Below are 25,992 nucleotides of genomic sequence, written 5' to 3'. Positions count from 1 at the left end.
GTGCCCTCCTCAATACCCATCACCCACCCTGCCCTCCCTCCCACCCTGCCCTCCCTCCCACCCCCCATCAACCCTCAGTTTGTTCTCAGTTTTTAACAGTCTCTAATGCTTTGGCTCTCTCCCTCACCATTTCCTCTTAACTACTTTTCAATTCAGTAGGCATACATGCAAAGGAACAAACGGGAATCAGGAAGTAGACACCGAGACGGAAGTGGGCTTTTTGTGGCAGACTGATATTTTCAGGGGAGTTGGGTTAGCCTCCATAAAGCCAGCAGACCTGTCCCCCTTCTAACCAGCTCTTCATTCACCATGTTTCCCATGTCAAGCTCATTACATTTCAAAGTGGTAGCAAAGGAGGAAACAGAAGCAATGGAAGGAAGGACATGTATTCAAAACTAGCTGAGGTGGTAAGTAAAATGTCTTAAAGAGAGTGTTTATCAAGTTGTGTTAAGATTCAGAGAACTTACAGAATCAATGGTATGGACTTTTCTGCAGTGGGAAAATATAAAACTTCGTACCTACTCTGTTGTAATTTACCTGAGGCATTTCCAAGCCCAGATCCTGTGAGTCCGATGGCAAACTTTTCTTTTTCCTCGTTTGTAAATTCCTTTCCAGCTTTACTTTTAATTTCAAGATCAAAGACGATTTTCACAATAAATGCCAGGTTTTCCCAGAATGCCTTCAATTTCAATGCTTGGATCACTGCTTTTTTTTTTTTTTTTAAGTAATTCTGTGTGAATCTGTCAAACAACACAAAGTAACTTTACTGAGTGCCATTAAAAACAAGTTGACCTTTCAAAAATGACATTAACAAAGAACATTTTAAAGGAATAAGTCTTAGGGTTGCAATTTCAAGAATTTGGTCATTTCTTGGTAGTAACTTTCCTGAAATTCACCATCCCTCTATTTGTTTCTAAAACAGGGTAAGTCAATAACCAACTGGCAACATTAAAAAAAAAAAAAACCACCTTGACAAAATTAACTGAGGCCTACCTTTTCCTGTGATTTGAAAGATAGCTAATGTTAAATAAAGTTCCCATTCACTTTATGTTCTGTATGAGAAACGATAATGTCTCAACATTTAATTCCATCTATTGTGTAATTATTACTGTGAAACCGATCTACATTTTATATCTCTTATAAATCTACAAGAGTAACAAATAAATAAAGTCAACAATGGAATTTAACACATCATCCTCTGCATTAAATAAAATCACATTCATAACAGCATATGCAACATTATTCTTTGAGTTATAAGTGAAAGCTGTCCTTGAAATGAGAATTATTCCAGTAAGTTTTTTATATCTTATTTAACAACATGTTTATCCTGGGAGGAAACAGGGATTAAGGATTACTCTGCAGAAGGGTTTCAAGGGTTAAATTAAGTAATGATTGCAAATCACCTTGCACAGTGTCTTGACTATGGTGGATTAATTCCCTTTTTCCTTCTCTGTGAAGGCCTTAATTATACCCACTTCATCAACTTTTCCTATCAGTGGTTCTCAAAGCATGATCCTAAGACCAGCAGCATCAGCATCAATTTAGAGATGTGTTAACGAGTGCAAAATTTTGGGCTTCAACCCAGAGCAGCTAAAGCAGAAACTCTGGGAGTGTTTCTTCCAGTTATGTCTTTAACCCTCTAGGCAATTCTGATTCTCCCTAAAATTTGAGAACCACAGCTCTACACTCAACTCTTTGCTCTCATTTCTGCCTAGTTGCAGTATCGTTTCTTGGATTGATGTAAAGAGCCAATTTAAGCTGAGCTGCTCCATAGTTAACACATCTGGACTAGAGGATTAGAATCGTACATTATATCAATTTCAAAGGCCTCTGCTGAACAAATAAGAGACTGTCAACAAGGGATTCAACAATTGGTCCACTTTTTAGATTAATAAATTGACAACCATTTGTATTTCCTGGATCTTTGCTGGGCTCTCCCCTCTGGTGGGCTCTCATTCTTACGCTACTGTTCTAGCCTAGGAAACACCATCGAGTGCCCAGACTGGGCCTAGAAACAGAATTAACATCTCAATAATTATGCATCTCAATCCAATGCTACAGTCCAACCAGATTATTCCCTGCTCCTGCCAAAGGCCAGTTCTAGTCCAGCTTCTCCTAATGCAGCCTTCCTTCTGCCTTGGTCCTACTGCTGATATATAATCTCAGTCCAAATTCTTCCCTTGATTCCTGTGAGAAACAGGGTCGGTTGCCTTTTCTAGACCTATTGCTTTAGATTCCAAAAAGGAATAGGATTCAAGTGATGCATTCAACAAACTGGGTTAGTATGGACCTGGGAGACAAGTTTGATACTCTAAAACCTGAAGTTTACCCTTACTAAGCAACAGGGCTGAAGAACTCAAGAAAAACTAAGTTCTATTCAACAAATACTTACTGACGTCTATTAAGGACACCAGCTACCAACAACTTGGTTTATCAGGGAAACGCTGGACCAAAAAAGGGCCAAGTTCTAGTCGCAGCTCTCACTTGCAAACTATACAACACTGAGTAGGTCAATCTTTCTAAGCCTCATGTTTCTCATTTCTAGAAAGAAACACTACTACTAAAAATACTAGTTTCCTGGCCACTGAATTCTCCGAGCCACAAAACCATGTACAGATACAAATACAGGTATATCCCACTTTTTGAAGTTCATGTTATGCCACCTCACTTTTACAAAAGACCTACATCAGTACCAGTTTTTGCAAACTGAAAGAAATCCAGAGCAAACTTTTGTTTTTATGAAAAAAGGTGAAAATAGTGTTAAGCATTTGTTGGGCCCTTATAGAGGCAGTGGCACACCACAAGCAGGGCAGCGAGAGCAGCCTCACCAGCTCCTTCCCTGGGAACAACATTCAGCATCTCAGCATCAAGCTGCCACAGCTTGAACAGTGTCTGTGAGCATCTGTGCTTTATCTACATTTATTTTGCACATGTGTTAGCAAGGTGTATCCTAAGGTTATCAGGAAACCCTAGGAGAGGTTATTTTTTGGGTCTGGGAATGATCAAAATTTTTCCTCATAATTAATGGTAATTGCTTCTCCGCCTTATGACATTTCAGCTTACGAAAGGTTTCAGAAGAGCGTTCTAGTTTTGCATAGCAGGAGAAACCTTTTTTTATTTAAAATTTTATTTAAACACTGGACATCAAAACTAGGCTGTCAATGCAATTAGCAAAAAGACCACTTGTTTGGAGCACTTGACAGGAGACCTGGATTCCAGTTTTGATCCCATAATTAAAACTAAACAGTCTTATGACTTTGAACAAGTTATTTAAATTTATGACTGAGCACCCAGACCGAGGAATTACAATTATTCTCCTTTAACTGTGTAACAGGAATGTTATGAGACTTGAATGAGATATTAAGTTAGGATGTACTAATAAAATAAATCTGAAAGGTGATTATTATCAGCAGGTATATTTTGCCAATGCTTTCTTTTGTTGCACAGCAGTCCATCTCAGAAGCTCAACATTTGTGACAGTTATTGGCAGCAAGGCTGAATGTTTTAAGGACACCAATTCCCAAAGAGAGGGTATCCATCATGTAAAGAGTTGAGCACGTACTCCTGGAGTAAAGGTCCTTAGGTGCTTCTCCCAGTCTCTCAGGTAGCAGCAAACAGGATGGGCGAAGAGCCAATTGTACCCCAAGCAGCAGAACCTCTTTTCAGTAATAAACTCTCTCAGTCTCTAAAACTAATGATCCAAGGTCACAATCAATTATCTTCATTCCCAAGGTTTTCCAAATGCTTCATACCATTCCAAACATTTATTGTGAAACAACTACAAACAACAAAATTCCCCACCGAAAAGTGGAAGGGAAAAAAAAGAATAAAGATTTCTACACCAATTACCATTGCACAGAATCTTCTGTAACGATACACTGCTCCCAAATCATCTTCTATACTGGGGAGCCATATACAGAGGGTACATTAATGTTTAGATGAGCAAGTAACAAGAGGAAAAGTGTAACAATGGGCTTTTCAGGAGGCCTTCATACTTCTCAAGAATACCCACTATTTTACTCAAAGCTTTGATGTTAAAGTTATGTACTTTAAAAGCAATTAATTTCCCAACGTGTGACCTGAGGAGTATTTGTTCCAAAAGATGTTGAATAGTTACTCAACAAAAGGGTTATGAGGTTTGGAAAACACAACATTAAATAAAACTGTTAATACTACCTTTACGTAGGACTTCTTGCGAACTTTAAGGTGCTAGGTGCTAATGTGCATTATAAATCACCAATAGATGAATAGAGCAGATATCATTTCCCAAACTTAGTTGATCTTAAAATCCTCTACCCTGCACTCAAGGAGACCTCAAGACTAGAGCTTCTTGTTGTTTAACAACACCACCCTAAAGAAAAGGCTAAATTAATTCCCCTAGTTATGAGTTCCCTTTATTCATAGCTCTGGCTCACCAGTTCCCAATATAGTTTTGTGGGCTTTTCAAGGGAGAGAAGACTGTCTTCCATCAGAAATATTTGCCAGTAGGAGTACCTGGGTGGCTCTGTCAGTTATGCATCTGACTCTTGGTTTGGGCTCAGGTCACGATCTCATGGTTCATGGGATCATGCCCGGCACTGGGCTCCACATTCACTGCTTGGAGCCTGCTTGGGATTCTCTCTCTCCCTCTCTACCCCTCCCTCACTTGTGCTCACTTGCTCCCTCTCTCTCAAAATAAATAAACTTTTTTTAAAAAGAAGCATTCGCCAACATTTCCTGTACCTGGGTCTGTTCAGAACTATTCAACAACATCTTCTAGGCACAGGAAGATACCGTTAACAGAAAATTAGCTCTCTGAAGCAATGTGATGGGGTCCAGGACAGGCCACCCCAAAATATGCCACCCTGGTATATTATTTTTAATTAAAGTTACTCAACAAAGAGCCAGTACAAGAAAGATACTCGGACCCTCTTCTGTCCCCCTGAAAGCAGGAAATAAAGTCTTCATGTGGAAGGTACCCTCCCTGCACCTGGGAGATAGAGGCATACTTATTGCCAGAGATAGGCAATTCAGGGCCAAGAAGGTTGTATAAATAAACCTTGTTATCTCTTCATTAATTTGCTATCCCAAGCCCAACCATCTTTGTCTTATCGACTCTTAACAGATTTATTGTTCCTTTGTCTAAAAGGTATAAAAGCTGCCTGCTTTGGTCACTTCTTTGAATCTCTTACTTCTTTCAGCTCCCATACGCATGAAATTAATTTTTTTTCTCCTGTTAATCTGCCTTGTGTCAATTTAATTACATAAGACCAGCCAAAGAACCTACAAGGGAAGAAAGAAAAAGTTTCCCTCCCCTACAAATGAGATGGAGCAAATGACTGATTTATGAGCATTTACCACTTTATCGAAGACAACCACAGCTCAGTATCCTTCATAGCCCTTTTTACCAAGTCCTTCCCTAGGTTTTTTCAGTACTCCACTTGAAAATACGTTGAGGCTTACTATGTATATTAGGCAAGACAAAAAGTGAATGTGAAGTAAGATGATAGGTAAGGCCAAAGGACTTTTACAAAAGCTCATCCCTCGGACTGCTCAAACCACTAATCCAAACTTAAAAAGCCAAACTGAAGAGCTGACTGCAGGGGCCCAGGCAGCTTACACATATCCAAGAGCCCCTAAATTGTGCCCCTTCTGAACCTGAGGGTTTCACGTGATTCCTGAGAGTCCACATATGTTTAAAAGGCTAAAAATATAAATGAACTTATAAATGAAAATATCTTATAAAAAAGCAGATACCATATGTGATGGTCAGAATCCCTAGAGCTCCCCTTTTATGGCACTAACTTAGGTCACTGCTCCCTCTTAGTTAACCCGAGGGAACTGATTCCTCACACGTGGGAGGTAGCATTTCTGAGTTATCCAACACTCAACAGAGTAGAGGTCAAAAGCTTTCTGACACACCCATTAGGATGGTTATTACCCAAAAACCAGAAAATAACAAGTGGAGGATATTGAGGAGGATATGGAAACATTGGAACCCTTGTGTAATTGCTGGTAGGAATGCAAAGTGGTGCAGCTGGGAATCTCTAGCAGTTCCTCACCAAGTTAAACATGAATTCATATGATCCAGGAATTCCACATCTGGCTATATATCTAAAAGAATTGAAAGCAGGGACTCAAACAGATACACATACACCCATTTACACAGCAACATTATCCACAATAGCCAAAAGGTGGGAACAACCCTACCAGCCATCAACAGATGACTGGATAAACAAAATGCGGTAACACACACACACACACACGTAGTAAATACATACAACGGAACATTATTCAGCCATACAAAGGAATGAAGTTCTAATCATGGATGAACCTTGAAAACATTATGCTAGGTGAAATAAACCAGACACAAAGGGACAAATATTATATGATTCTACTTATATGAGGTAGCAGGATGGGCAAATTCATGGAACAGAAAGTGGAATAGAGGTTACCAGAGGCTGGGAGAGTTATTGTTTGATGGGTACAGAGTTTCTATCTAGAATGAGGAAAATGTTCTGGAAACAGTTACACAAGAATGTCAATGTACTGAATGCCAATGAACTCTACACTTGAAAATGGTTTAAATGGCCAAATTTGTTTTATGAAAAATACTTAAAAATTTTTTGAGGTAAGAAATGCCAACACATTTACATTGTTAAGTAATTCACATACTATGGTTTATTTTAACATTTCCTAATCTTTGCTGGTTCATGCTCATCATTTCTTTCATGTGTGCAGAGTTTCTGGGTTCTCTCTGTTATCTTTCAACTGTACTAGATCCACAATTCTAAGATGTGGCTCACTGTCCTGACCCCCTAATTTAAATAAACCATTTTTCCTGAAGCTTAATCCCCAAGTAAAGATGAAAGAAAGGAAGGAGAGCGGAGGAAAGGGAAGAAGGAAGGAAAGAAGGACCACCGACTTGGTAATTTAAGTTTATACAGTGTGTATGTCCCACGGGATTCCCCATGGGACAGTTCATCAGTTTGCCCAAGCTCCTTAGCAGGCCAGGACCCATGAGCCACATTCCATCCATCCTGCCATACTTCATATGTCCCACTCAACAATTCCTTTTGAAAACTATGCAGTAGAATAGTGAACAAAATAGTTCTATGGAACAAAACAGTTCTTCAGATGCTTACTGAATCAAGTCACTACCTGTTTCACGGCACAGCAGAAATCAGAGATCCACTAATCTCCAAACCATTAAGGAAGCATACACAGCCTATGCAAGGAACACATGGGGCAAATGGTGGTGGCCACATTCTCCCTTTATTATGTAATATAAATCCCATGAACACACTGCAAGTGAACTGCTATTCTCTACCTTTCAACAGCAGTTCTCTGGACTCCAAAATATAGAAAACAGGTAACACTTCACACTAAATGGTTATACTTTATGTCTGGAATTATTAGCAAAAGACCCCCATTATTTATTTTCCAAACCTTGCTGCTGCTGGTGTTTAAGGAAAAGAGCAGGGTAAAGAGAGAGAAGACGTATCTTTTCCCTCGTATTGAGTGAGAAAAGATCATTTTCCTAGCCACGTAGTACCTATCATGACCCTATATAAGCAGATGTAATCCTCCTACCGTAACACTTTGGAAACTTTTTTTTTTAATTTTTAATTGTTTTTTTAATGTTTATTTATTTTTGAGAGAGACAGAGTACGAGCAGGGGAGGGGCAGAGAGAGACAGAGAGAGGCAGAATCCGAAGCAAGCTCCAGGCTCTGAGCTGTCAGCACAGAGCCCAATGTGGGGCTCCAACTCATGGACCGCAAGATCATGACCTGAGCTGAAGTCGGATGCTTAACCAACTGAGCCGCCCAGGTGCCCCATTTTGTAAACTCTTTATTCCTGGGTAAATCCGATAGTCCCCTTTTATCCTCACATTCAGAGAGTTTTAAAAATATGGATATTTTAATTAAAATAATTACATTTTACTGAGAATCCTGAGGAGTTAAGAAAAGATACTACATCTCAAAAATGATCTCTCCCTGAAATACAGTTTTGGAGGAAGACACAAGACCTCTCAGAATTTTATTCAATTCCTTTCCAAAGGCTCCTGCCCAACTTTAATCTTTGACCTACAGAAACATATGTGAGCTTACTTAAAACCCTTTGGGATCCAAAAAGAAAGACCATTAAAGCAGGTGTCTGGATCGACGTGAGTTAAACAGGAAGAGCTACTTTTTATTTCTCTTTTTAATTTTTTTAAATGTTTATTTATTTTTGCGACAGAGAAGAGACAAAGTGTGAGCAGGGGAGGGGTAGAGAGAGAGGGAGACACAGAATTCGCAGCAGGCTCCAGGCTCTGAGCTGTCAGCACAGAGCCCAACGTGGGGTTTGAACTCATGAACCGTGAGATCATGACCTGAACCGAAGTCGGATGCTTAACCGACTGAGCCATCCAGGCGCCCCCAGGAAGAGCTACTTTCTGTTTCTAAAAACTATTAACTACAAGATATTAGGGGCCTTCTGAAGCATTGAAACCTGTCAATTAAGTTGTTCAGAGCACAAGAATAAGAGTATGGGACAGTTTTTGACAGAACTAAAGAATGCATTTCTAACCCCAGCTACACTTGGTTACCACTGGCAACAAAATATTCACAAGTTTATACCTGTATCACTGTTTACAGACAACAGGCACGTTGCTATACCCCGTCATTTGATAAAACAAGTTGGTGAAGTAGTTAGGGTACATATTAACATCACTGCCATGCCCTAACCTCTGTCCAACCATTTTTACATTAATAAAAAAAGTCCAGCAAGGATAAGGGATTTATCTGAGGTCATTTAGTAAATGCCTCTGTGCAAACCTATCATTATAGAGACTGTCTCGTTCAGTGCACCTCCAGAAGACTTCCAAATCCACACCTTCAGCCTAAATATGTGAATGCACGAGCCCTACCTTCTGAGAACCAGGTATTTCCATGTTCATTCACATCCCATGACCTCAGACACAGCATGTCACCTTCCTATCCAAACATTTCCATTCTGTCAGCAGTACTACCACTCTCAGACATCCTGGCATGGAACACTGATCTCAACCCTCTTTTCTTCCTCCTCAAGTCTTTGTTAAATCATGCCAGTTCTCTTAACAAAGATACACGGACAACTTACCTTGTACCCAGCACACAGGCATCTGTTCATCTTTGCCTTTCCCACTTTCTCAACTCTTACTTGCGCCTCATCGTGTTATATTTACCATTCCAATAGTTGCCCTACAGACCTTCCTGCTGCCCTAGAGACCTTCCCCCCTCTCTCCAGTTCTTATGTCCCACTGTATTTTCTCCCTAAACCACCACTTTGTATTAGCATTGTGCTCAAAAATTTTCATCAACTCCCAGAAATGTCTTGGATAATGTTCAAAATACTCAGATATAATGAAACTACCTTTCCAATCCCATCTTCCACTACCATTTTATAACACTAATATTAGCTTGATCTTCCAATTCCATCAAACCCTTGAGGTACACACAATCTCACTTCACTCCACTAGGAATTTCCAACAGTGAGGCTCTGGCCTTTTATGCCTTTGCTCATAATGGCTTTTCTCTTCCTCCTCCTCAATCCCTTGTCTGCACTATCAGATCGTAAAATCTTTGAGAACGACCATCTCTATTTCACAACAGTGCCAAAAGCAATGCCTTTCCCAGGACAGGCATCCAGACAAGAGCTGACGGACAATGAATGGGAAATCCCCTAAGATCACAGGTCTTTCTGGATTAGGAGTCAGAGGTGCAACTTTCTTTATATACAAAGAAGTCAGTCATTTAGTATACAATTGACCCTTGGATCATGGGTTTGAACTGTGTGGGTCTACTTATGCATAAATGTTTTTCAATAAGTACAGTACTGTAAAAGTATGTTCCCTTCTTTATGATTTTAAGAACATTTTTTCTCCAGCTTACTTTATTGTAAGAATACAGTATATAATATATACAACATACAAAATATGTGTTAATCAATTGTTTATGTTATCAGTAAGGCTTCTTGTCAACAGCAGGCTATTAATAGTTAAATTTTGGGAGAGTCAAAAGTTACACATGGTTTTCAACTGCATGGGAGGGGAAGGTTAGTGCCCCTGACCCACATGATATTCAAGGGCACTGTATATTTATTGATCATCTTTTATGTGCTCTGAAGTTATCTAGTAGCAGCTTGTTAAATGAGTCTTGAATCACTGTAGTGTCATATAATAAAAATATTTTAAATTGTACTCCTGAATTTTCTTTTACACAACCAGAAAAAGTATTATTTGAATTCCAGTCAATTCTGAAGACCAGAGAGAATTCTTCTTTAGTGAGGAGAGGGAAGAGGAAGGAGTAGGATTAAATTTTATTTAAACCAACTGAATTAAGGCACTGGACTGATACATGTTACACTGTTCTGTCTCTTCCCACTCCCATTTTTAATTAAAACAAGATATTTTTGCAGGTTAAACGCTGAAATTTTAAAGAATCCTTTAGTCTTCTGAGCTCTTCAGCAGAACTACAAAGTGTAAAAAGGAAACCGCAGGATTAAAGGTCGTAGCATAGAAACAGACAGTGGTGTAAGCAAACACGCTTGAACCATCCTGCAAGATTCCAGCAGAATAACCATCACAAGACACTCTGGACATACCCTAACAACTTCAGCACTCGTTATCAGCGATCTGGGCTCTTCTTCAAACTTCGTTTCCTCCCTCCTTTCCCAGATTGGACACTTTTCAAAATATATACAACAATTTTGAAATCCTCTTCAAATTCTATTGTGTGAAATGAGCTACACCACTGGCACAAGACTACAGAACAGCAGGTACAGGGGTTATGGGCATAAGGCTACAAAGAGATTGTGAATAGTTTTTTGCAGTCTTTTCTTTCAACACTGAGAAAGGCTGGCTCTTTGGCTCTAGTACTCCAAAGGCTTGCTCTGTGAGAAGCAAACTCTAGATTCAAAATAAAAGTTTCTGCTTTATGAGTATTTGGAATTTCATTCTAGATTCGTACTTGGCTTCTTTTATTTGTAAATACAAGAATTCCCCATCTCACTTTGCAGGGATTTTGTGATTCACATTAATATGTGCCCTGGCACAAAACAGATAAATAGCTACTCAATAAATTGTGGCTATTTTTTATCCTAAGATTTCTTCCTTGCTATAAAATAATCCTGGGGCGTTGCAGCTACTTAAGGTATAAACCCAAACTCAACTCAGAGTCCTAGATTGTCTAAATTCCACACTTAATGATCACAAAAACTCAACTGCTTGTCACTAGGATGTATAAGGTATACACAGGCAACACAGGTCATTTAACATCCTTGTCCTGGCTTATGAGGGTCAGTGTCAATTATGCTGGTTTAATCAGCAAAAGAATCTTTGGATTTACAAAGTAATTCATAAAGCTGCCAGCTAGTCATCTCTGTACACAATAAAGAGCTGGCAGGGCACCTGGCTGGCTCAGTCGATAGAGTGTGACTCTTGATCTCTGGGTTGTGAGTTTGAGCCCTACAGTGGGTGTAGAGATTACTTAAAAATAAAATAAGGGCAGCTGGGTGACTCAGTCGGTGGAGCTGCCGACTGCGGCTCAGGTCATATCTCACCGTTAGCAAATTCGAGCCCCAAATTGGGCTCCCTGCTGTCAGCACAGCCTGCTTCGGATCTTTTGTCCCCCTCTCTTTCTGCCCCTCCTCCTCCCACCCCCGTGTGCACACGTGCTCTATCAAAAATAAACAGTTAAAATAAAGAAAGAAAAGAAAAGAAAAACACAACACAACAATAAAGAACTGGCAAGTAGGGGTGACTGGGTGGCTCAATCAGTGGAGCATGTGACTCTTGATCTCAGGATTGTAAATTCAAGCTCCACAGTGGGTGTAGAGATCACTTAAAAAAAAAATCTTAAAAAAAAAAAAAAACTGGCAAGAAAATTACAAGAGGGAAAGGCTTTCTTCAGAGAGATTATAGCTCTAATTGTCCAATTACATACAGTTTATCTTTTTTATAGTTCTATTAGCTTCACCATAGATTATGGGTAACTCAAGAGAATGGACTTAACATTTAAAACTTATCTTTATATCCATAATACCTTACACAGTTCCTAATAAATACACACAGTTTATATTATAATTGTCTCAATAGGGTTCAGAATAAACCAAAGGAGATGGACTATCTCAATTGCCAGGAAAACAGAACTTTGAATAGAATCAGCCACTATCAAAGAAGTACCAAAAGTAAAAAGAATCTGATCCCACCCTCCCATCAGACACTCAGAATTCTGATAATCCTCCTACCAGAGAAAAGAATGAAATTCATTTATAGTAATTCATTCGTTTTTCACTTGGAAGGTTGGACAACCACAAGTTATTATGCTAAGCTACTAGGGAGCAAGATCCTACCAAGTTCACTCTACCAGGAATATACACAATTTAAAACAAAATACAAAGTTAACTGAAGATTTAAAACAAAGGTCTCGAACTGGAGCCACAAATCAATGCCTACATACGGGTTTTGCTCGGCTCACACAATGAAAACATTAAAATGAAAAAATTAAAATGAAAAAAAATTATTTAAAAAAATTTAATTTTAACTACCAGCATTTAAATTGGAAATTTCATATAAAATTTCTGAATCCTGTTAACAAATGCCACTCTCTTGGTGGGGGGGGGGGGGGGGGGCGGGGGAGTCATTGGGTACATATTTCCAGCAAGATCACTTGAACTGAATCACTCAAACTGAAATGAGTTATCCCTTTAAACTGGCCTATGCTCTCCAGCTTGCTCCAATCTCTACCAATTGCATTTTACAGATGAGGTATCTAAGCTAACACATTGCGAAAAACCACAGCACAAGCAAAAGGCCTGTTTGTGAATACAGTTAACTCCAGGACTTTTACTCGTAAGCATTCTGCAACTGGACCTCCAAATCAAAGATAGTTAATGATAAAAGAAGTATTTCAAAGATCTGCACATGAATGTTTATAGCAGTTTTATTCACAATGGCCTAAAATCTGGAAGCAAACCCAAAATGGATGGACAGATTGTGGTACATCCATACAATAACAAGTACTCAACTGATACTTGAAATGACATGAAATCTCAAAACCATTATGTTAAGGAAAAGCAGACAGACTCAAAAGACAACGCATTCCATGACTGCATTTAAATGAAATTCCAGGAGGGGCCTTTGGGTAGCTCAGTCAGTTAAATGTCCCACTTCAGCTCAGGTCACACTCTTGTGGACTGTGGGTTCGACCCCATGTCAGGCTCTGGGCTGACAGCTTGGAGCCTGGAGCCTACTTCAGATTCTGTGTCTCCCTCTCTCTCTGTCCCTCCCCCCTCTGCGCGCGCGCACGCGCGCACACACTCTCTCTCAAAATAAACATTAACAAATAAATAAATGAAATGAAATTCCAGGAAGAGAAAACTATAGTGATAGGAAGTAAATCAGTGATTGGGGCCAGGGGTGAAGCAGGGTCATGAGGGAACTTTTTGGGAATGTTCTGTTATCATGACTGCAGAGGTAATTAGATGACTGCATACATTTGTCAAAACTAAAAATTAGGTGACCTTTATTTTATGCAAATTATACCTCAATAAAGCTGACTTAAAAAGAGGTGTTTAGAAAATACTATAAAACTACAGAGAAGAGTACTACCATCTCTACTTGGGTACTTTCGGGAAAACGTCAGGAAAAGGTGATATATGAATTGGATCTCATCATAGAATAATTTTAAGGTGCATAAGAGATAGAAAACAAAACCTGTAAGTGATTATATTCTGCATTGTAACCTATCAGAAATGGCATCTCTGAATACAAAGAAAATGCTTCATAAAAGGAAATTCATAGAGATGGATAATCAGTACTTGGATAGGTATCAAAGACAAGTTGATTTCACAAGACTTCCCAAAAGGAAATCAACTCAGACATATATTACTGCTCAAATGCAAAATAAGCAGAAAGAAAATGCGTGAAAGTGTTGTTTTTAAATAAAGCAAAATGAAAAGAAAAAGCAAGAGTCAAAAAAAGGTGAAAAGAAACTCAAAGGGAATAAAGAAAGGGATGCAAGCAAGGAGGTAAAATAAAGGCAAGAGACACATTTGGTCAGAATAAAAGGTATGTTGGTACCGACAAATTGTAAGAGAGAGAGGAGATATGTTAGACCTTGATGAAGGACTAAAAGAAAAACTAACAACTATGGGGAAAGAGAGCATCTAATCAAAGTCAGAGCTACAGAGAAAACAGACCAGAGGCCTGGCAGTATAGAGCAGGCCCAGGAGAAGTAGAGAACAAGGGGAAAACAAAAAAGCACTTTCCTCCTAAATCTCACCAAGTAGTCTCCTCCCCTTCCATCTATCCCCTCTCCATGACCCTGCCTTAGGCGAAGCCTTCTCATACCCAAGCCTATCCCACAAATTGCATACATCATCTTTCATTTTTTTAAGTAGGCTCTACACCCAACGTGGGGCTTGAACTCTTGAACCCAAGATCAAGAGTCACATTCTCTACCAGCTGAGCCAGCCAGGTGCCCCGCATACCCCTTTTATACCTCCTTGACTGGACTAGAATGCTTCCTTTGCTGGTCTTCAAAACTCAGTTCGGGGGCACCTGGGTGGCTCAGTGGGTTAAGTGTCTGACTTCGGCTCAGGTCATGATCTCACGGTGGTCTGTGGGTTCGAGCCCTGTGTGAGCTGACAGCTTAGAGCCTGGAGCCTGCTTGGGATCCTGTTTCCCTCTCTCTCTGCCCCTCCCCTCCTCGCGCGCGCGCTCTCTCTCTCTCTCAAAAATAAGTATTAAAAAAAACCAAACCCAGTTCAAATAGACCTTTTCCGTGAAGTTTCTTCAACTTTCACAGGCAGAGTTAGTAGTCCCTCTTCCATATCTTCAGAACATGTTGTTCTAAATGCTATCCTGTTGAACTGCAATGTCTGTCTCCTCTATTAGTCTATGAGCAACTCCAGTAGAGCATTCAATAGGAAGGATGAAAACCCTTACTAAAAAGCATTTTAAAAAACTGTGAAGTCTTGGGGCGCCTGGGTGGCTCAGTCGGTTGGGCGGCCGACTTCGGCTCAGGTCATGATCTCACGGTCCGTGAGTTCAAGCCCTGCGTTGGGCTCTGTGCTGACAGCTCGGAGCCTGGAGCCTGTTTCAGATTCTGTGTCTCCCTCTCTCTCTGCCCCTCCCCCGCTCATGCTCTGTCTCTCTCTGTCTCAAAAATAAATAAATGTTAAAAAAAAAAATTAAAAAAGAAAACTGTGAAGTCTTTTTACAAGTAGGAAATTTTATACATCTTATACATCACAAGTAGGAAGCTAGAAGCCTTGCTGTTTAAAGGAATTCTACAGTGAATCTTTCGAACAAGAGCCCACATGGCCTACCCCTACTTCCTCCCCATACCATAAAGGACCCTTTTGCAAAGTTTTATTTTCTTTTAACTCGCCCATGGTCAACTTTTTTTTTTTAATATATTTTTTTAAGTTTATTTATTTTGAGAGAGAGAGAGAGAGCACTCAAGCAGGGGAGGGGCAAAGAGAGAGAATTCCAAGCAGGCTCCACGCTGTCAGCACAGAGCCTGACACAGGGCTTGATCACGCGAACCATGAGATCATGACCTAAGCCAAGATCAAGAGTTGAACACTTAGACTGAGCCATCCAGATGCCCCTTAAAGTTTTATTTTTGTAATGCTTTAAATTTCCAGTGAATGGCAAAAACATAAAGAGAAGGCAAACTGCATCAGGAATAGTGTGTAGTAGTCAAAGAAGGAATTTCCTCTCTGAAATTAAAAAAAAAAAAAAAAAAAAAAAAAAAAGCACCTTAAACCCTCAAAGGCAGAACATCATATACTAAAGAAAATAAGTGTACAAAAAGAATCTGAAGAAAACTGGAGACAAAATCAGCACGCTCATAATGCTTTCACAGGGAAACTGTCAAAGTCAACAACACCCAAGGATAAATGAGTAAAACATGACTTTGTAACAAAATATGTAAAAGTGGGTTTGGTGTTAAGAGGACAGAATAGCAGAGGGAAAAAAATGGACAGAATAGCAGGATGATCAGAATTGCTGGGAATCAGTGGGGAGATGAGCGGTTTAGAAAGTCGTTTAGGGAGGAAAGTTCCGTTTTGGAAGAAAGGTCATGAACTGGTGAAAAAGCATGTAAGGCTTGGCTGGCAGTGGAACGGGATGGTACTGCAGTCACCAAGTAGCACTGCAGTCCCCTGCAACAAACTGAGTCTAACTGTCCCCACTGGGATGAACCAGACTTAGTAGCAAGAACGATTTCACAGTGCTTCCCCAAGACGAGGAACACTGCTATACAGATGAACAATTATCACAAACCTCTAAGAAATAAGAGGTTCCACTCACATTTGCCAAACACTCAGAGACCAAGTGTGCCAAGAGCTAATGACAAATCCAAAGGACAAGGCACAGGGGTTTTATGTGTGTGCGCGTGCATATCTGTATGCATGCGTCTAGAAGGAATATTCAACAAATTTAACTAATAGAATGTATCTGAAAAAATTTTTTAAGAATTCAAGAGATTTTAAGACATCATCAAAATAGCTTTTACATAAACTTTCTTAAAAGGTCAATTTTTAAGTGAAATTGATGGTGATTAATTCCTCCCTTCCAACTAAGCCCAACATCTCTACCAATAGCAGACTGACTTACTGCCTTCCAGATAAGCAGTCTTTAGCAATTCACTCATTTATTTAAATTTTTTAATGTTTATTTATTTTTGAGAGAGAGAGGGAGAGAGAGGAAGAGAGAAAGAGAGAGAGAGAGAAAGAGAGAGAGTACGAGCCGGGGAGGGGCAGAGAGAGAGGGAAACACAGAATCCGAAGCAGGCTCCAGGCTCTGAGCTGTCAGCACAGAGCCTGATGTGGGGCTCAAACCCACGAACTGTGAGATCATGACCTGAGCCGAAGTCGGATGCTTAACCGACTAAGCCACCCAGGCGCCGATTTACTCATTTATTTAAACAGTTCACAAGCACTAAAAGATGTTGGGCACAGGGTGAGGCACTGGGGATATAGAAATAAAGAGGCAGACTCTGATCTCAAGTTGCTCACCAGGTAGATGAGATAAATGAGTAGATAAATACTGTAGAGTAGAACAAGTACTAATAAAGATAAATTGAGAGGCAATTAAACTATGAGAAAAAAAACCGAAGAGAGATTTGAGAGGTGGTTCCAAGCAGCTGGAAGTATTAGCATATTCAAAGTAGAAAAGCTTGGGAATACAGTAACTGACACTTTCCCAATCCCACTGTGAGACAGAAAATATTAATCTCTCCCATCACAAATTAATAAACTGGATTAGCCACAGTCACCCAGGCAAACAGTAGGTTAACTAGAAAAAAGGTTATAGGCCACATGATGCTTATCAGTTTTAAGAGATCAATATATTCTCCTTTCTCAACTGTCATGCTCGCACTTGAAATCCAGTTCAAGTCAACAAAACTGGAGAAATACTACACAGAAACTAAGCAAAAAGCCACCCATGACAAAATTAAGTATATGCCTGTGTAGTATTTTCACGTTTTGGCATCTCGGCTTCAGTGGGCACTTAGCACCACTTGACGTTTTCCAAGGAAGGGAAGGGGTAGCAATCTGTACGTTTTGGGGTCTTGTGTGAAAAAGTACCCAACCCTATTTCGGTAATTTCACAAACATCTCAGGCAATGGCACTATCAGTGTGGCTTCCAAATTAGCTGCATGATGTATATAAGAGCCAAGTGTGTGGACGATTCACTGACATCTCTTCAAACAGCTATACACAGTTTTATTAGGCATGATCACCTAAATGCACTTTTAGGTATCAACAGGACCATACTCTCGACTGTATTAAGGTTCTTAGGTATCATATCTTAAAAAGCAAAATGTTTTCAATCAGAATGCATCTCTAAAATAAATAGGACTTAATATTCCAACATTTGCTTTAAAATGTCTTTTCAGGAAAACATCTATCCACAAATGATATAAAAATATAGAATACAATGCTCCCATGTGCTCTTATTCTAAAAGTTCTTCAAGAGATACGTACATTCTACAAGTGTTCCAATTACTACTTTTGATGCATGTTCATATATGCTGCAATATCTAGACATGTAAGTAATTAAAACCCAGTGACTGATATCTTAGAACAGAGGTTGACAAACTACAACCTTCAACCACAACCGGCTCGTGTAAATAAATCTTATTACAATACAGCCCCAAACAAATTGTCTATGGCTGTTCACGCAATTTGCAGAGCTGAGTAGTTGGGACAGAGACTACATGGACCACGAAGCCTACGTATTTACTATTTGACCCTGAACAGAAAAAGTCTGTCAACCCCTATCTTAAAATCATCAGACTAATGACCTGACAAATTATGTCGCCTAAGAGTTTACCTAGCCTGGATGATGAACTACTGAATGCAATGAAAGAGAATTCTTCCCCAAAACATCCAAGTCAAAACCCACAGGGAAGCAAACCTCTGCTGATTCATTCCAAGTCATATAATTGTCAATCGTGACTAAAAACTAAACTTTCAAAGCAAATGGTGGATTCAACTCTTAATCTTTTAAAACCTGTGTTACATTAATAGAATAAACATACAAACTTACTGACTTTCACTGTCACTTGTATAGTTAACCACCACCAGGGAACCATGCAAGTTATTCTTTTACTCCTTAAGCTGGCATCCAAGAGCCCACACACAGTGAACCAGTAAACAAAGTAGGCCATAATCTTTCTAAGTTTGCTTTCACCTGTCACGACAGAGAATGGGATGGTAAGTGGAACGTCCAAAATCTCTTCTTCTGGATGTATTCAGCCTCTTCTATGCTTACTAGTCTAAAAATCCCAAAGTTGGTATGTAAGTCATAGGGAAGAATTACAGTCAAGTAAGTCCTGCTGGATCTATTTGCCATTCTTCATTTATTTTATCTAAGTAAGCACTAGGCCCAATGTAGCGCTTGAACCTGACCCCGAGATCAATAGAGGCATGATCTACCCACTGATCTAGCCAGGCACCCCTCTTTATGCCATTCTTCAAATAAGAAAAAAAAAAAAAAAAAAAGCTAATACTTTTTTTGCTATAAAAGTTGTATTTAAGAACTGACGTCTGTTAAAAAATCAGGGATTACATTTTTACATATCATTCTTAACAGTACTGAGTCTACCATGTCCAATTAATACAGAAATTGACAAATCATTTATTTACCGATTATTATTATTCTCCAGTTACAATAGGAGACAACGCCTATTCGTAAATACAGACAACTCTTGAATAGCCTCTGCCTGATACCCTAAGTGTTTAACCAAAGATGCATCAACACGCAGCCTGGTACCCTCGACAATACCAGTGCAGTTACAGGTTGTAAGGTGACGTGAACATAAAGCTGAATCAAGCATTTAATAAGGCGACGGGATGCCAAAATAACCAGGAAACAAAGTAAAATAACTGATTTTCTAACTACTCATACCATCTCCCCCCTTCGTCTTTGGTGCTTTCCTAGCTACTTTGGATAAAAAGAAAACGGGGGGAAATATTTAACAGTACAATCAAGTGACAACCAGTTTACCACAGATGACCAGATTTACACAAAAGTCTTCTCTTCTGCTTTTTAAAAAGGAAGTTAAGTCAGATCTTGATCCTATTCCTCACCTGCAGGATATTCAGAAGACAAACTCCTAAAGAGCCTTCAAATGTAAATAATTTTCTGAAGGCTGTTTTCTCATGAAATTGATTCACGTGAGCTACGGATTTATGTTAGCAGGAGGGGCAAATTACTCCTAAGACTGGACAAGCAAGTGCGGGGGCGATCTTCAGAAGGTACCCTGATGAAAACATGGAAACCCCACCCAGCTCTTAACTTTCTCGGCTTTTTCTAGTCCCGGCTTCTGTGCAAAATCCAGAGAAGCAGAACTTCCTCCTCACTGCCTGCCTCTATCTGAGGCCTTGTGCCGAAATTCAGACCGCTAGTTATCCAAGTACCTTCTTAAGGTAGTCGTAAGGCTCAAGCCCGCTCAGAAAACAGCAAAAAGGTTTGCTTTCTTGGATTAGAAGAGAGCAATTACAGGGTTTGGCGGCCGTGTTTGTCAGGAAGGGTAGGGCAGAGAAAGAGGGAGAATCCAGAGATTGAGCTCCATCTAGTCCCAGGAACCACCCCCATGGGCGGCTAGACTGCCCTCGGTACTTCCCTGCCTCCTCTGCTCGGGAGGGGAGAGCGGTGGGTCGGGGTCTGGCTCCCCTGAGCTACTTCCTGGTCCGATCGGACTCGCCTTCGGACACCCGAAACGCCCCCGGCCCGGCTCCCTCGCCCTTTGCCCTGTCTCCTCCCCTCTCAGTGACCCACCACCACCGGTCCCCTCCCATCTAACATGGCCGCCCCACCCGGCCCACCCCCCCGGCACAGCCTAACAAACTAGGGGGGGTTCCGCGGCACCGCCTCCCCCAAGCCCATTGGCGCGGCTGTCTCCGTCCGCCTGCCCCATTGGGCCGAACGGCCTGCCACTCCGCGCTGAGGGCTCCGCCTACGAGCCGCTTCAAGCTGCTTTGAGAAGACATATAAACAAATCCCGGGAGGGAGGCCCCTCTCGCCCGTCTCTGGGGCGGAGACGGGAAGGGGGAGCGGCTACCCCAGAGACACCCCTGCCTGGAGCCCCCCCACCTCCAGCTCGCGCTTCCTAGTCTCTTGCCTGCACGGTTCCAACCTTAGTGGATCCGGCCCTTCCTCACACGCCCCTCTCTCTCCTCCCCCTCCAGCCTCGCCTCCCCTCCCTTCTCCGGCCCCTCCCACCCGCTCGCTTCTCTGACAGGCCGGTTGCCGGCAGCCACGGCCCCGGGCTTGGAGGCAACAGTGAAGGGCTGGGCGGCCTGGCAGGACAGACGCCTGGAGCTGCCCACCCCCGGTCTACCCTGCCGCCCACCCGTGGGTCCCCTCTACCGCCGCCCCGCGCTTTTATATAACCGTCCCGGGCCGGGGGTGGGGGAGGGGAACCGGGGACCCCGTGACCGGCAGGCGGCAGCCTGAAGCTCGCGCGCCCCCAGACTCGGCCCTGGTCCCGGCCCCCGCCCCGCGCCGGCCCGGCTCAGAGCCCCGGCGCTGCTGCCTCGTAGGCCAGCGGCCCTCCTCCGCCCCTCGCCTGGCTAGTCCTCCAGCCCAGACCCCTGTGGGATCTGGGCGGAGGGCAACGGAGCTCACCTGTGCGTGTGGGGGCGGCTCAGGGGCTCGGTCCGGTTCCGCTGCAGGGGCCGCGGCCCCTCTCCATGCTGCCTCGGTTTGTTTTGTTTATGTCCTTCCTGACGGGTTCCCGGAAATCGCGTGACTCGCCCCCCTCACGTGGGCCGCGGCGAGGAGGAGGAGGGAGGCGGGGGCCCGCCGGCCTCGGGCCAATCGCGAGACGTTCTGCAGCCGGGCCAATCAGGAGCTCGGCCCGGCAGGGCACCCCTGTCACATGACGCCGGAGGGGCGGATTGCCGGGAAAAACCAGGAAGAGGGGGCGGAGCGGGGGCTTGGCGCCTGCCACTGCTGCGTGGGCGTGGGCCGACTTTGATACCCAGCCACACTCACGTTTGTAGGGGAGGTTCATTTACAATGACTTTCCCATCCAGCGTTTTATCTGATCTCACAGCTACACGGTGAGGCCTGAATATACGTATACTCGTTTATATTTATGTTTATGCCAATTTGCATTTACATTCGAAATTCAGTGAAACTTGAAGGGGGCTCCGGGACCATAGGGGCATAAGCTTAGGAGAGGAATTGTATCGACTGTTTTAGGTATGTCCTCCACATCTGAACCTCTTAATTTGCTGAGACTGACCTTGCCTTTAGTCTTTCGTTCATTCAACTAATATTTATTGTGTACGTAAACCCCAGACACTGGGATCAACTATATTGCGTGCACATTTGAGAGAGAATACCTGTACACGACTGTACAAACAGGATGCTAACTAGAAGCGCCTACACAAACCTTCATAACACATGTGCCTGAGGTTTTCTTGTGCTCCCTAATCCTGTTGATAACAATAGCGACCTGAACGTGTACTGTGTGGTGGGCTCATCATCTCATTTAGTTCACCCTACAGGGACGCGCAATGGTAATATACACATTTTTGCAGAGGGGGAAATTAGGGCTCAGTGGGATTACTTGCTCAAGGTCAGGCAGCTAGTAAATGAACCAGCTGGGTCCGGAACCCAGATCTGTTACCATAGCCTGTGCTTCCAGACTCCTCTTTATACTTCTTTTTTTTTTTCAACTTTTTTTTTTTTTTTTTTTTTAAATTTATTTTTGGGACAGAGAGAGACAGAGCATGAACGGGGGAGGGGCAGAGAGAGAGGGAGACACAGAATCGGAAACAGGCTCCAGGCTCCGAGCCATCAGCCCAGAGCCTGACGCGGGGCTCGAACTCACGGACCGTGAGATCGTGACCTGGCTGAAGTCGGACGCTTAACCGACTGCGCCACCCAGGCGCCCCTCCTCTTTATACTTCTTAAGGGCACAGAATTTATCTTCTGAGCACAGAACAGAAATATAACTTTAGTAGCCATGGAGAAAGGAGGATAGGAGAACAGAAATGCTTGGCCAGATTCCCTCAGGCTGCCATATTTCTCTTAGGAATAATTGCCTTAGAAAATGTGGCTCCTCTTTGCACAGACCTAGGAAAGAAGTATAATGTCAATGTCAAAACCACGGACTTTGTAATTGAAAGACTTCTAAAGATCATAAACTTCAAGAGGGCAGGGACTAGCCCGGTTGTTTTACTCTACCTTTCATGACATAGACAGTCATTAAATACTTGTTGAATAACATGCTGGATTTGAATCCCTGCCTCCACCATATGTGAACCAGCACATTGTTTAACTTCTGTGAGCTTCCTCTGTAAGTACCTCATGGGGTTGTGAGAAGTGAGTGGAAAAATTCAGGAGGTACTTACCACAGTGCTTCGCATATGGTGAACAGTTAATGAATGGTAGTATTATCAGATTGTTTCAAAGACATCATTTAGAAGATGTACTGTAAACTAAATAGCAAGTAAGGGTAACTCTAGACTTTAGCAGTTTAACAGCCACTAAAATAATACCTTTGTAAACAATATTAATAGGTGGGCATACGTAGATACCTAAGGGGAAAGTAAATCTCACCTCTGTATCCTTCAAAATACTTTAGGGTCTCAATGCCCAGTGAAGAAATAAGTCTTTTCCCTACTGCACAGGAAGTAGCAGGATTGTAATTATTTTTTTTAAGTCTAACATACCACATTCTAATTTTCCATATCAACTGGAGTTTAAAATTGAAGCATCAATAGAAAAACTGGCTTGGGAAATTTGGGCCAGTTTCCTCTCACTTGTTCACATTTTGATTCATGTATTAAATCTCCATGGAACACATCACAGACTATCCTTTCACGTAATACTATGTTTGGAAAAACTCCAGCTGATGGTTAGCTCTTCCATTGTTCCACTGCCCTTTTGACACATCATTTTCACACTTCTGCTGGGCAACAGTTCGCTGGGATCAAGGAGCAGCCTGATTCTTCTAGCACGGGGCTCTGCCATTGAAGGGGTTCACTAGTGAGTTACATTGGATTCCCGACTTTGCATCTTCCCTTGTCTTGGAAAGGACAGTTTTGACTGACAGAGACATCACGGTTTGTTAATGACCATATCTTGCTCTGAAGTGAATGAAATCACTGACTGCTAATTGATTTGTGTTTCTCTGGGTTTTATCCTGCCAGATTGTGCCACAATCAAAATTGGCAGGAAGTTGGGACTCTGGAATAGCATTGGCTTGAGGCTCAGGAGCCTCTTGTTCTAGCCACAAAGTAGAAGCCAACTGCCATCACCACTTCTCAAGTGCTTAACCTTGCTTCTGCAGAATCATTTACATAACCTTAGTCAAAAAAAAAAAAAAAATATATATATATATTTTTTTTTTTTACACAAACATGACACAATGGGGGACACAATGCAATACTTAGAGGACTCCGCTGAACTCTTAAAAATAAATTATTTATTTTTTGATTAGGTAACATATACACAGCACAAAATTCAAAAGGTACAAAAAGGTATTCAGTGAATAGTAAATCTTTCCCCTACCCCTGTTCCCTGGCCATTCGTTTTCCCCTCTTAGAAGCAAGCACAAATGCCCATGCTCTGTGTAACCTACTAGCGATATTTTTTTTTGGATATGCTGACATTTCACCCACTTTAAACCTTAATGTATTTGAAACATTGTTCTTGGACCCAAGACTTCAATTTGAGCCCACTTACTATAGGATCCAAGGTGAGGGGCTGGACCTCTCTGGGTTCCGATTTTCTCCTGAAAATAATTAAAATAATTTAAATGGTTGCCACGGGTCCTAGCTTGACTTACGACCTAAAGTTTGCAATTCTTCATTCGAGCACAGACTGAGCCCTGCCTGCTGATTATGTACATATTTAAATGAGTGTTATCCTTTTGAGTCTAAGTATTTTCTTTCCAGGCCCCTGTGGACCTGTATGATACCTGAAGATTTCACAGCTTCAGAAGTACGATTGATTAACTCAAAGCTGGAAGATCTCCAGGAAAAGCTGTGTCCTTCTCGCACTTTTAAAAACTGATTTTATTCCTGAGGACACTGGAGCATTGCTGAGGGTGAATCTAAAAAATACTAATTGATGGTTGGCAATCGGCACCCGTCCCTCCTTTACTTCTCCTAAAAAACATTCTTTGGGGGAAGAAGAGTTCAGTTCTTCCCCTGGCCTAAACCTCTCAGTAGGATGCAGTATTCTTTATGTGACAGCTCTGAGCTTTGGTTTCTTCTCCCAGAAAGCCCCCAATTCTGTGCCAAGGCTCTTCTCCACTCTATCTGTTACTTCTTTACCCTGATTCCTCACTCCCCATATGGAGAACCAGGCCTACCATGGGATAGGAGCTTAATAACCCCTTATGGTCCAAATCCTATTTATCCTCCGTGGCTCAAGATCCCACATCTTTTAAGTCTGTTTCTACCTTATCTACTACTGCCCTCATTAATACCCTTTCCTCTACCACCCAAATGAGCACTTAATGTACTTATTGCTTTGTACTATTCATATCATGTGTTATTATGTCCTCAATTAAATTGAGGCGCATACATTTGCAGCAATTTGTGGATGGAACTGGAGGGTATTATGCTAAGTGAAATAAATCAGTCAGAGAAAGATAGATATCATATGTTTTCATTCCTATGTGGATCATGAGAAACCTAACAGAAGACCATGGGGGAAGGGAAGGGGAAAAAAATAGTTACAACAGAGAGGGAGGGAGGCAAACCATAGGAGACTCTTAAATACAGAGAACAAACTGAGGGTGGATGGGGGTGGGGGAGAGGGGAAAGTGGGCGATGAGCATTGAGGAGGGCACTTGTTGGGATGAGCACTGGGTGTTGTACGTAAGCCAATTTGACAATAAATTATATTTAAAAACATAAGTTAAAAAAAATAAACCAAGTGGCATAAACACTAATATGTCCTTGAATTAGGGAGAATGCAAAGCACGTCACTAGACAGCATAGTCAATCAAGCCTGTGCTTAGTGGTGAGTAGGGGAAGAGAAGAGAGAGAAATAAAATGACAAGTTGAGCGTCTCATGTGTGCGTGAAGACACAGTCCTCGTCCTGGAGGAACCCAGAACCTGAAGGAGACTGACATGAAAAGCTTCCAACAACAACAGAGTTTATAACAGGGGAGGCCGCGGTGCAGGGGTTAACAACAAGATACCTATGTGTTTCAGGGCCACTTTCTTGCTAACGTATTGGGGCAAGGCACAAACTAAGCTGACTGTTCCTTGATTTCTGGCATAACTTCCCTCAGGTTGATTTTGAAAATCAAATGCAGAACCTGATGCATAATGGTGCTCCACAGTGTTGGCTCTCCCCTCCTCCACCTTCTAGGGAGGAATGTGACCAGAAGCTTCTTAGAAGAGAAGCAGCAGCAAAGGGAAAGTAGCCTGGCAAGAGAAGGCAGCCAGCAACTCAGACTGTTTGGTGATCCCGTTATCTTCCAAGGCGGCATTCCTGTC

At 41.8% G+C, this 25,992-nt stretch overlaps 1 protein-coding gene across 2 annotated transcripts in view; it reads right to left on the bottom strand.

Moving 5' to 3' along the window:
* CREBRF (CREB3 regulatory factor) overlaps nucleotides 1–21,280 on the bottom strand; it is a 57,576-nt gene extending 36,296 nt beyond the window's left edge. The window contains exons 1-2 of one of the 2 annotated variants that reach the window (XM_060635049.2): nucleotides 21,151–21,280; nucleotides 538–740 (exon numbers count right to left, since the gene is read on the bottom strand). In XM_060635049.2, the coding sequence (XP_060491032.1) occupies nucleotides 538–546 (9 nt within the window). In that variant the 5' untranslated portion in view covers nucleotides 547–740; nucleotides 21,151–21,280. Of the gene's footprint in view, nucleotides 1–537; nucleotides 741–19,610; nucleotides 20,269–21,150 lie in introns of those variants that run through there. The other variant, XM_078446888.1, reaches the window with a different exon arrangement.
* Between the last annotated feature and the right edge of the window lie 4,712 nt (nucleotides 21,281–25,992).

This window comes from Panthera onca, chromosome A1, assembly GCF_046562875.1.
Source record: "Panthera onca isolate mPanOnc1 chromosome A1, mPanOnc1 haplotype 2, whole genome shotgun sequence".
Classification (NCBI taxonomy): Eukaryota; Metazoa; Chordata; class Mammalia; order Carnivora; family Felidae; genus Panthera; species Panthera onca.
The sequence above is the reverse complement of the archived record's forward strand: the minus strand, read 5'-3'. Positions and strand labels throughout refer to the sequence as shown.